Source organism: Lacerta agilis, chromosome 15 (genome assembly GCF_009819535.1).
Source record: "Lacerta agilis isolate rLacAgi1 chromosome 15, rLacAgi1.pri, whole genome shotgun sequence".
NCBI classification, from domain to species: Eukaryota; Metazoa; Chordata; class Lepidosauria; order Squamata; family Lacertidae; genus Lacerta; species Lacerta agilis.
Window position 1 is genome coordinate 43,330,240 of NC_046326.1, and position 12,328 is coordinate 43,342,567.

At 52.6% G+C, this 12,328-nt stretch overlaps 1 protein-coding gene across 1 annotated transcript; it reads right to left on the minus strand.

The window, feature by feature from the left end:
- Positions 1–2,081: 2,081 nt before the first annotated feature.
- VTN (vitronectin) lies at positions 2,082–11,714 on the minus strand. Its single transcript, XM_033171596.1, has 8 exons — positions 11,565–11,714; positions 9,505–9,624; positions 8,762–9,070; positions 7,552–7,691; positions 6,479–6,635; positions 4,709–4,861; positions 3,579–3,881; positions 2,082–2,260 (listed from the first exon to the last, which is right to left on the minus strand). Exons 1-8 carry the CDS (start codon positions 11,623–11,625, stop codon positions 2,145–2,147), a joined length of 1,359 nt encoding a protein of 452 aa, XP_033027487.1. The 5' UTR covers positions 11,626–11,714; the 3' UTR covers positions 2,082–2,144.
- Positions 11,715–12,328: the final 614 nt, after the last annotated feature.

Below are 12,328 nucleotides of genomic sequence, written 5' to 3' on the forward strand. Positions count from 1 at the left end.
TTTAAAATAGGATTGGGCAAATTCATGGAGGAGGAGGAGTTGGTTAGTGATGACTACCTGCCAGGATGGCTATGCTCTGCCTCCATAGTCGGAGCCAGCGATGCTTCTGAATACCAGAGGGACCCTGTGCTCAGCTCCTGCCTGTGGGTTTTGCATTGGGTTGCCCACTGTGAGAAGTGGATGCTGAACTAAGTGGGTCAATGGCCTGATCCAGCAGGCCTGGTGTTATTATGAGGGTCAAATGCTTAACGTGCAGCTCCGGCCCCATACATTTATTTACTCCGAGAGCTAAACCTGAGTTCAGTACTCCATAGTTTGTGTGCATAGAAGGCAGCCGTCAGGCAGAGTGAACCCAGCAGCGTCTGCTTCAACAGCAAAGCCCCGCTTACTTCCAAGGAAAGTGTGCATAGGATTGCAGACTAAACCCTGTGCCATGTCCCCGTTATATCCAATTGATCTGCCCCATAAAAGCCCTTAATATTATGTACTATTCCCAAGTTGGAAGAGACACTTCAGAGGCCATAGAATCACAGAAATGTGGAGTCGGGGTCCTTACCAAGTGTCATCTAGTCCAACCCCCCTCCCCACAATGCAGGAATCTCAGCTGCAGCATCCATGACAGGTGCCCCCACAACCCCTGCTAAAAAACCTCCGAGGAAGGAGAGTCCACAACCTCCCAAGGAAACCGTCCCACTGTCAAGCAGCTCTTCCTGTCAGAAAGTTCCTCCTGATGTTTAGTTGTACTCTCCTTTCTTGCCATTGGTTCCGGTCCTCCCTTCCGGAATAGCAGGTAACAATCTTGCTCCCTCTTTCATGTGACAGCGCTTGAGATATTTGAAGATGGCTCTCAGAGCATGCACGTAGCCGGGGGGGGGGGGCAGGTAGGGGCAGCTGCCCCCCAAATCAATAAAATTACATAACTAACTGAGGTCCTGTCTGTCCCCCCCCCCAACAAAAATCCTGGCTACGTCCATGCCTCTCTGTCTCCTCTTCTCCAGGTGAAACATACTCAAAGTTCCTCATAGGGAACCATTCCCCATGATTCCAGTCCCATCTGCTGGAGTAACAGGAAAAGAGTCTGTCCCACTTCCTGTTCAACAGCCCTTCACATTCGCCGCGGTCATGTCACTGTAGCATGGTGTAGTGGTTAGAGTGCTGCCTAGGGTTGCACCATGCATTTAAAGCACACACACCCCAATAATCCTGGGAACTGCACAGTAAGGGTGCTGGGAGTTGTAGCACTGTGAGAGGGAAGCTACAGTTCTCTGGATAGGGAGTTTGCTGTAAATGTACACCCCCAAGGACCAGAGAAGCCAGTCAGTGGCTGGTTGGTGACCTGCGGCCAGTCTCCCCCACCCCCACCCCCTCTCTCAGCCTAAACTGCCTCACATGAGTTATTGCATGGATAAAACAGAGAGGGAGGAGAACCATTCCTTGAGCTTGAAACAGGGTAATTTCAGATTTAGGTGCTGAGAAATATTTGCCTGCTGGGCTCCAAAATTAGTGTTGGACCAGCGCTGGGGAATATTTTCCATCTTGAGGGCCACCCCTGACCTTTAGGCAGCCTTCCAAGGGCCATAGGCCCGGGGTGGGCGGAGCCAGAGGCAAAAGTGGGTGGGGTAATGGATGCACCCCACCCCCTTGGAGCAGTAGCCTAGCTTCCACACTGCCTACCCCTGATCCTCCATCCAGGCTAGCAAGAGGGGCAGGGCCAGTGCTGAAGGGGCATGGCCTAGGGAGAGGGGGTGCTGGGGAGGAGGCGTGGCCTGGTGGAAATTTCAAGGGCTGGATGGAAGGACCGGGAGGACTTGGGTTCCCTCAGCTCATCTCCAGGACGCAGCACTATGTTGCTTTTGCACAATGCAATTCAACACATTACAACCCCAGATCCTGACCGTGGAGTCTAAAATAAACATTGAGTCACCCCCAAATGAAACGTGTCCCCCATGAGGCGGTTTAGCATCACCGTTCTTTGTTTTGGCCCCCAAACTACCAGGTGAAACAGGTTGTCTAAATTTGGGCTGCAAAGAACCCCCCTCCCCACAGGCCTCTAGTCCCGAAAAAACAAGCAGGCGGGTACAGTCTTTGGAACTCGGGACTTTATTTGGCCGCTGGCGACAGTGTGGAGGGCTTTCTGGCTGGGCTCAGGCAAGATCCTCGTCGGACGGGCACCCCAGCCAGTACTTGGAGATGGGGCGCGGGTACCTGGGGTAGACGAAATCCACACGTCGAGTGTTCAGGTTCAGGCGGTAGTACTTGTCTGAGAGGGAGGGAGGGAGGCAGGGAGGGAGGAATCCTGTTAATTTGGATTCTTTTTTTAAAATATATTTTTATTGAATTTATATTAATATACCCAAACAAACAACCAAGAAAAAGAAATACCTTGAACAATATCGAATACATGTATTCGTTAATTTGGATTCTCACTTCTCCAACCTTAAATTCAGCTCTCTGGATTTCTGTAGCAATTTGAGTTTTTTTAAAAAAAATATCCTCATCAAAGTTCACCAGGTGCAGATCGCTTCTAAGAATTTTTTTCTTTGCAGTTTTGACCATATGTGCACTTTTACCCCTAACAGAAAGCATTTTTTGTAGGCATTTTTTCCACTTACTTTTGAATAGTTATGCACGCTGTCCCCTAATATATGCATTTCTGTACCCAACAGTCAGCTGGAGAACTGCAGCCCAAAATGTGGATGTAGGTGAATGTCGAAGGGAGGCTGGTTTTCAATAGTCTTTATTGTGGTTTTTGTTTTTTTGAAACTGCTAATCTGGTAAATTTGAGATCGCCTTACCCCAGCTATGCCCCCTCGACCACTTCGATCAGTGGACCTGGCAGTGTTACAAGTGTCCCATAATCCTCGCCATCGCTACCTGGAGATGCCACTGAGGACTGAAGCTGGGACGTTCTGCATGCTAAGCAGATGCTCTACCACTGAACTGCTGTGGGATAACCCGCCTCACGTAACCAGCATTCTGAAGTCTAATTAATTCATGACGGGGTTAAGACCATAGAGTAAGCTGTCCTGCCAGGCTTAGCTCACCTTGGGAGGGAATAGGTTATTATACCTTTGTTCCCTTAGTCTATCAGAGAAGCTCAATGTGTGAGGTTTGAGTTGCAAACCGCATGACTCTTACAAGCCACTCGAGTTCCTATACCAATTCTAGAAACTTTTGCCACTTTGTACCTAAGCAAAATTTTACTGCCTGTGCATTTTTTTTCTGAATGCTACATGGAAAAGCATATGAACTGGACCTTTGGAGAGTTTGTAAGTAAACCATTTTTAACTTGTGAACCCATCTGTCAGGAATGCTTTGATGGTGTTTCCTGCTTGGCAGGGGGTTGGACTGGATGGCCCTTGGGGTCTCTTCCAACTCTAGGATTCTATGATTCTATGTTTCCAAGCTTTGCCTTGCTGCATATTCTGCAATTTCAAACCTGGACTGGGGTTCTCTCCCTAAAATGTGCTTGCCCCAGACCTGGATCTTGGCACCCAGGGAGTTCCCTTTTTGTGTCTATTTCCCCCCCCCCCCTCACCAGCACCAGCCACGGCCCTTCCTTGATGCCCTGTACTCACCGCCAACGAAGAAGTAGACACTCTGGAAGGGCTGGCATGGGGTGGTTCCGCCCAGCAACCAGTCCAGGTCCGAGGACTCTGAGCTGGGTTCGCCTTGCCAGTCCCATGCATTCCAGCGTCCCCAGCGCTGGCGCCGGCGGTACTTCCTGCGGTGCCGGCGTGACGACTTCTTCGCTGGGCGGCGCTGGGCGGGGCTCTGTGCCACGTAGATCCGGCCGAGCATCACAGCGTCCAGGCCGCTGGGCACCCCTCTCCAGTCGCGGCTGATGAAACGGGCCCTGCTGGCGCCACCTGGAAATGGGGAGAGGGGGCATCAGAAGAGCCGGCTGGTGAGCCAGGGCAGCAGGCAAGGCCAGGCCTTCCCCAGGCCATCCCCATAGCATTGGGTCTCTGCACATGGGCAGAGGAGGGTGACTGAGTCAATTGAGGGACTGGCAACCAAACCTTACAAGGAAGGGTTAAGGCAGTTGGCTATGTTTGGCCTGGGAAAAGGGAGACTTCTTGCAGCAGCAAGTTCCCTAGTTTAACGGCACACTGAGCCAACAGTGTGATGCAGCAGCAGAAAAGGCTCATGCGATCCTAGGCAGCACCTGAAGAAGTCTAGTGTCCAGATCAAGGGAAGTGATATTACTGCTCTATTCTGCCTTGGTCAGATCCACCTGGACTCCCATGTCCAGCTCTGCACACCCCAGTTTAAGCTGCAATGTGTGCAGAGCAAATGGGGTCTTCTTCTGACTTTTAACTGAGTTGAGGCCCTTCCCTTAAAAATATATAGCAAGATTCCAGTCCTCATGGGATGGCATAAAAAACCACTGGTTAAAATCGGAAGCTGCCCTATACCATCTTGCTCAGTGTTTTCAACACTGACTGGCAGCAGCTCTCTGGGGTTTCAGGTGAGGAGAGCTTCCCAGCCCTACCTGGTGATGCTGGGACCTTCTGCATGCCAAGCAGGTGTTCTGCCACTGAGCCACACCCCTCCCCAAAGGTATGAACAGGGCAGGAGTCCCATCCTCTCTTGCCCCCGGCGACCACATCGCGCCAGCTCATCAGGGTGAGGCCCAGCTGTGGGTCCCTGCAGAGTGTGGGGCTCAGCCTGGACACCCACACCCTCCCGCTGCTGCCCTACTCACTGCGTCGCGAACCCCCGAAAAGCGTTTGGAAGATATCCTCCCAGCTGTCGCCCTTGAGCACGGCGTAGTGGTCGAAGACCAGCGAGGGGGACGTGGTCTCACAGTCCTCCCGTGTCGGCTGCTTGGAGAAGTCGTAGGACCAGTATTTCCGCCCTGGGGAGGCAGACAGAGAAGGGATTTGGTGCCGGGCAGGGGAGAACAGATTTCACAGAGGGCTGCGCCAGGATCCACAGGGACAGCAGATCCCACTGTCAACCTCCCTTGTTCCTGGTGCAAATCTTCCCACACCTCTTCTTCAATGGCAGGGAGGAGGGTGCCAGCTGTGAGATGGGTCCTGCAAAGGGGGCCCCACCTTCCCATCATGCAGTTGCAGGGGGTGTCGATTCTAAGCTTAAATTTATAAGGCATCGAGAAAAGGATCAGAAAAGGCTCTTCCATTTACAGAAGGTCAGGAAGAGACGACATGTTAGGTCATGTCAGCCTGGAGAAAGGGGACAGGGAGGAGTTTTTCTCCCTGTCTCCTAACACTAGAACTCGTGGACATCCCACGAAGCTGAATGTTAGACGATTCAGGGCAGAGAAAAGAAAGTCCTTCATGCATTGCAGTGTTAAACTCTGGAACTCCCTGCGGCAGGAGCCAGCGATGGCCACCATTATGGATGGCTGCAGAAGAGTATTGGACAAATGGAGGGGAAAGCTACTGGTGTCTCCTAGACACAGGGGTCCCGCTTTGCCTCCTGGCTCAAAGGCAGCAATACTTCCAGAAACCACTTGCTGGAAACCGAACTTATGCTCAAATCCTGCTTGTGGGTTAAACTGTGGAACTCCCTCCCACAGGAGGTGTGATGGCCACTGGACTAGATGGCTTTGTAAGAGGAGTAGACAAATGCATGGAGGAGGAGGAGACAGGCAGTCAGGTTGTGCATCCACAGCAGTGACCAGAGGAGGAATGACCGCTGGGAGGAGCCCAGAAACGCAGCAGCACAACCAGATGCTTTCCTCTGCCCCAGCTGCAACAAAACATGTCTCTCCTGTATCAGTCTTTACAGTCACAGCAGGAACTGCAACTATCCAACCGCTTGACCTGGCCCCCAAAGACACACGCCTCCATTGTCTCCCAACACTGGCCGAGGAAGGGCGGGGCGTAGGGGGTGGGGCGCCCCAGGCAGCGCGATCCCAGTAGGGTTCCATATCGGCTGCCCTCCCCCGCGCTGCGCGCCCCACCCCCAGAATGCATGCCAGCCCTGCCCCCGCCTGCGTCCTGCCCCCGGTGCTGGAGCATGAAGCTCCACCACTGTCTCCCAAGACAGATGGATGTCAGTCATTATTAAGCATATCCATGGAGGAGCAGGAGCAGGAGGAGGAGGAGGAGGAGGAGGAGGAGGAGGAGGAGGAGGAGAGGCCATCCAGTGGCTCTTAGCCAGGACGGCTCTGTTCTGCGCCTGCCATTGGAGGCAGCCATGGTTCTGAAGAGCAGTTGCTGGAAACCACAGGAGGGGAGAGGGCTCTTGGGCTCGGATCCTGCTTGAGGGTTTGCCATGGGGGCACCTGGTTGGCCACTGTGAGAACAGGATGTTAGACTAGATGGCCAACTGGCCCGGTCCAGCAGCCTCTTCTCATATTTCTTATGCTCGTTTGTTAAGGATCCTGGGAAATGTAGTTCTGCGTCGCCTCTCAGTTGCCTTTTCTCCAAACTACACTTCCCAAGATTCTTAGGGGTCGGGGGAAATGTGCCTTAAGCATGTTTAGGGACCGCACCCCCGGCCTCACCTTTGAAGAAGTAGACCCTCTCGCTGGAGAAGTAGCTCTGGGCGGGCAGCGCAAAGGCAGCGTCCAGGTCGTCCGGGATGCCCTTGAAGCCGCCCGAGATGTTGCGGGGGAAATCCGGCTCCAGGACTCCGTCCGCAAAGCGCCAGTACTGGCTGCCCTGGAGGAGAGAGGAAGCCATGGGCGGGCGGGGGTCAGCGGAGGGAAGGGGGGCACGCTGATCCACAACCAAGTTCAGAAAAATCAAGAGGTGCCCGAGCTGAAAGCCCCCCTGCTCTGAGCTGGGACCCTCCAGAGGCCTGTCTGGGTAGCGGAAGGGCTGGGCCCCACTTAATTTCCCAGCTCACATTAAGTTCTCCGCATTTCCAAATCAGTTCTGTTTGGGTTGTGGGGTGTGTGTGGAAATCATCATGAAAAGTCATCAGCATTTACGGGCGATTTTCTTCCACTCTACACCTTTCAGCATGGAGTTTTGACTGAGAGACCCATCTCTGCAAAGCGATTTCCCCCCAATATAACATTTTTGTAAGTTCCCCACTATTGAGATACGATTTTTTGCATACTGTGATGTGCACTTCTGTGCAATTATTAATTATTATTATTTAAATCTATATGTCGCTGTTCTTCAGGAGACCACAGGGCAGTTTACAATATACAATGCAGTGGGACCTCGGGTTACAGATGCTTCAGGTTACAGACGCTTCAGGTTACAGACTTCGCTAACCCAGAAATAGTACGTCGGGTTAAGAACTTGCTTCAGGATGAGAACAGAAATTGTGTCGTGGCGGCAGCAGGAGGCCCCATTAGCTAAAGTGGTGCTTCAGGTTAAGAACCGTTTCAGGTTAAGAACGGATCTCCAGAACGAATTAAGTTCTTAACCAGAGGCACCACCGTACTATTTTTTTTTATTTAATTGGCTATAATCATCTCAATAAGATTTAAATATCAATATGCAATCCAAATGTCACAATGTAATATCTGCACAACACAAAAAAATCAAACCCATGATAGAAACACCCTTGGCCAAGGCTGGGCCAGGGGACCAGGAGGGGAGCTGGGGTGTGTGAGCCTCTCACCTGGAAGATGTAGGTCTTGCCCTCGCAGTTGACGCGGGTGAAGGCGGCATCGATGGGCCCCTCAATGCCCCACACTTCCTGGATGAGCTTGGGGTACCCCGGCCTCACGCTCTTCTCATCCAGCTCATAGAAATACTTTCCTGGATCAGGGAGGGAGGGAGGGGAAGAGACAGGCACAGGAAGGTGAACATTTGTTCCAGACGGGATCCCTCCTTGCTGTCCTCCTACGGGCACATGGAGACCTCCTTGTTCCTACAGGCTTTGGGGAAGTCACTGTTTTTAAGGAAATGGGTGGTGCTGTGATGTTTTTATTGTAATGATCTGCATGTTTTAAAAGATCACACATGTACACATAATTTGGGGTCACCCAGCCAGATGGGTGGGGTATAAATATTATTATTATTATTATTTCATGTTAATTGTTTTTCAATGATTTGTTTCTTTTTCTAAGTTTTTAGCTGTTTCTAGTTTGCCTGTATGTTGTTTTAAACCATTTTTAATATTGTGTTTTCATGGTTGTAACCTGCCCTGGGACCGTGGGGTGAAGGTTGGGGAATTGATCATAGCAATAGTTCAGAGTAATAATTTTGGCGTGGCAGCCCCCGCCCTTTGGAACTCCCTGCCTATTGACATCAGGCAGCTTTCTTCACCGTCCCTGCCCAAAGCATTCTTGTTTGAGCCTACCCAGCAATTCAGAATGTTGATGCGTGTTTTTAGTTTATCACTGATTTAAATTCTTTTGAATGCTTTAAATAGTTGGTTTAAACAATTTTTCTCAGTGATTTCATAGTTTAACTCCTTTTTCAAAATGGCTTTGAGGTTTCGTAACAATTAAACAGTGTATACATTATATGAAATAATGAACAAGGAGTTGTCATTGTTATTCTGGACTAGGCCCCTGGGAGAGCCCAGGGTTCAAATCCTCACTCGGCCATGAAGTTGACAGGGTGTGGCCTTGGGCCTGCCACCATCTCTCAACCTAGCCTACCTCGCAGGGTTGTTGGGAGGCGAAAATGGGCAGGGGGGAAGTTTGCCTGCCACCCTGAGATCATAAATGGCTGCGTTTGCACCTTGGGCTCCTCTGAGATCCAAACGCCCGGGGAGTCATGCCCCACTGCAGGTCTCTGGGCCCCTAAGAGCCACGTCTGGATTGTGGGTGCTGGGGTCAGCTCCCCACCCCGCCCCGCCCCTGCCCCACCCCAGGCTGTACCGCGGAAAGCGTAGATGGAGCCGTTCTTCAGGCTGGTGAAGGCGTCGAAAGGAGCCCCGCTGCAGGCCACCTCCTCTTCCGGGGCGTCAGTCGGGGCCTCTGTCTCGGCGAGCAAGGGGGCTTCCTCGGTGTGATCGACCACACCCCCATTTGTCTCCCCGTGGTTTGACTCCACATAGTCGTAGTCAAACCATGTAGTTGACTCGGGGGCTCCGGTGGTGGGGGTGGGCTTGGGGGTTGTGGTGTTGGGGAGGTCGTAGTAATCCTGGTAGTCGTCTTCCGGCTGCGTGAAAACGTCTCCGCGGGTCACTGGGGTCGGGGGAAAGGAGAGTCGCCAGGTGAAAGTTGGCAAATGGACAGAAGATCCCGGGAACTGTAGTTTACCCCTTGCAAAACACCCTTAACAAACTGCCCTTCCCACAATCTCCTGTCCTCTGTGCAAATGTGCTTTTATTACAATGGGCGTTTGCTCATTTAAAGCGCACAGCTTCCCCTCGGAGAATACCGGGAACTGTAGTTTATGCCTCATGAAGCTACTATTCCCAGCAGTGGTTAACAAACTACAGGGACAGGGGAATGTGCCTTATTCCAAGTCAGACCCGTGGTCCCTGTAGCTGAGTGTTGTCTCCACTATCTGGCAGCAGCTCTCCAGGATTTCGGGAAGAGATCTCCGACCTGGAGATGCAGGCAGGGGCCTTCTGCATGCAGAGCAGGTGTCCTGTCCCCTGAGCTGGTGACAATACCTTTAGATTTGCAGGCAGTCCAGTAGTCGCTGCAGCAGCTCTGGTAGTACATACAGAGATCATCACACTGGCATTTCCTCTCCTTGTTGAAGCCTTCATTGCAGCGCCCCTCACAAGTCTCTGGGCAGGGGGAAAGAGAACCATCAAAACAGCAAGGAGTAAGGGGAAGAGTTCAGAGCTAAACTATGGAACTCCCTCCCACAGGAAGCACTAATGGCCACCGACCTGGACGGGTTTAAAATGTCCTGAGGGTAAGAGCCCTTCGGCAGTGGAGTGCACTCCCCCGGGAGGTTCTGGACTCTCCTTCCTTGGAGGTGGCTCTCTGTCAGGGATGCTTTAGTTGAGATTTCTGCATGGCAGGGGGCTGGACTAGAGGACCCTGAGGGGTCCCTTCCAACATTCCTGGAGGAGGAGAGCGCTATGGATGGCTCCTCGCTATGATGGTTCTGCTCTGCCTCCACAAATTCTGGAAAGCGCAGGAGGGGAGAGTTGCTCTTGTGCTCGAATCCTGCTTGTGGGTTTCCTATGTGCGTCTTGGGTGGCCCCTGTGAGTGCGGGATGCTAGATCCGGTGGCCCCTGGCCTGATCCTGCAGGCTTTCCCTAGGTTCTTACATTCCAAAGACCAAGGCTCGCGGTCCGTTTGTCCCCAGTCAGGGCTGGCACCAGGGGGCGCCACACAGCAACTCCACTGCCACTTTCTGTTTTGCACACAATGGGCTCTTGTGAATTCATATGTGCCAATTCAGACACACGTTTGGGAGAAGGGAGAGGGAGCCGACTCGGTCTCTTGTTGTCTGGGCCAACTGCAGAGCTGCTGGGCCTCCACTCGGCTTGCAAGCCGTGGGCAAGAATGCTGTAGATTAAAACCAAAGCAAGTTCGATCCGGTGTCTAACCCAGTGGATCCCAAAGTGGATGTAAGGGTTGGAAGAGACCCCCAAGAGACACCTGGTATTGCGTGAGAAAGTGATACCACGGAGGCCGCGGTATCAATGATAGAATCACAGGATTGTAGAGCTGGGAGGGACACCCGGAGTCATCTAGTCCAACCCCCTGTAATGTAGACCCCCTCCCTTTCTCCGTTCCTTTAATGGCAGAAATCCACCATCCCCCCCCCCTACTTCATTTTTCAAGGGGAAATTCTCCATTCACGTGTGGCAACAAACAGGTGCCAATTGCAAGCAGATATAAAGCAGTTTGAATGTTTGCTAAGCGCAAGTGAAATAAACGTGCAAAATCAGATCGCTTCCTAGGACAAGGGCAGGGCGGAGAATCTTTTTCAGGCCTGAGGGCCGCATTCCCTTCTACTTAACTTTCCAGGGGCCACGTGACAGTGGTGGGAGGGGCCATCAGTGAAAGTGGGCGGGGCAACACAGGCTCTGTACTGTAGGCTAGTTTCTACACAAACAGCCCTCCTCCCTTATCCTCCACCCAGGGAGGCAGGATCAGGGTTCAAGGACAGATTCCCAGCTGGGCAAAGACCCTCACCGGGGGGGGGGGGGGGCAGGGCTGGTGAGGTCTGTGGCAAGTCCCAGGGATCATATTCAGGAAACTTTTTGATGCAATTTTGACATTTCCCAATGCAATTCAACCTGCCAGTGCCCCCCGTGAAGGCCACATTATTGCCTAACAGGAGGACTTTAATCAATCTTTCTGTTCTTTCTTTTGTCCTTTCCCATCCTGATTGGCCCCAGTATCATTTGTGTGCGTGTGTGCGTGCAAATTGTCCCTGGAACCCATGGGGGGGGGGCGCCACTCTAAGAAGTTTTACTCAGAGTAGAAACTCTGAACATTAAAGGAACATGACTCAGTTAGGGCCACTGACCTCAACAGCTCTGCTCTGAGTAAAACCCCGTTGAAGGGCGCCCCGTTTCCAAAGCTTCCCCAACAGATGGACTTGGCAGCACCTTGTGGCGGGGAGTTCCAAAAGCTAACGCTCCCTCCTGCTCCAAACAGTTTGATCATGGAGACGCAACTAGGCCGGTTGCAAGTTCCCTTGGGATTCCCCAGTCAAGAGCTCAAATGGGGGGGGGTACTGGGGGGGGGGGTCATGGTACTCACCCTCAGCAGCAAAGCTCCCCCACAGGCAGCCCAGCAGCAAGACCAGGCTGAGGAGCTTCATGGCGAGTGGCTGGGCAGGCGGGTGGCCGTCCTCCTCTGATGGGACCCCGAGGGATGTGCCAGGGATCCTGTTTGCTCAGCCCAGCCTCCCTGCCTCAAAGGGAACACGCAAGGTCACTCGGGTCGCCTCCTCCTCCTCCTCCTCCTCCTCCTCCAGCTCGGACTACCCCTTTCCCTTTGCCACCGACTTTCCCTCTAGAGTCACGGGCGTTGGCGACTGGACGGCTCCATGGCTAAGCCTGCCCTCCTCCCCCCTTTGAGCCTCCGAGGGCAGACGTGCAAAGATGCACTCCCAGTATGGCCACATGCTCACACCAGACATTTATAGAGCTACAATACCCCTTTAAAGCAGCCACGGCTCCCCCCCCCCAAGAATCCTGGGAGTTGTAGTTTGCTCAGGGTGCTGAGAGATGTTAGGGGAGACCAGTGAATAAAACATTGTGGGGGCCCAGGTAAGCCCTGCCCTGAATAATGGATCACATGACGCAGTGGACGCACACCATTGGAATGGGAATGCCCATTAATTTTGGGGGGCCCTGGGCCCCACAAATATTTTATTGTGGGGGCTGAAGCCCCCACAGTCCCTAGGAGTTGGCTCCTATGGGGGAGACCCTATTCTTCTCCTGGAGCTACAATTCCCAGAGCAGTTTAACAATCACAGGGAAGTCTGGGAATCGTAGTTCTGTGAGGGGAAACGGTGTGTG

Bases quoted from the DNA above. Each gene is read 5' to 3' on its own strand.
- VTN (XM_033171596.1), bottom strand. From the start codon at position 11,625: ATGAAGCTCCTCAGCCTGGTCTTGCTGCTGGGCTGCCTGTGGGGGAGC. The intron at 3,882-4,708 runs GTGAGTAGGGCA...GATGCCCCCTCT, and splicing joins TTTCGGGGGTTCGCGACGCA to CCCCATTTCCAGGTGGCGCC. The intron at 2,261-3,578 runs GTGAGTACAGGG...CCTCCCTCTCAG, and splicing joins TGTCTACTTCTTCGTTGGCG to ACAAGTACTACCGCCTGAAC.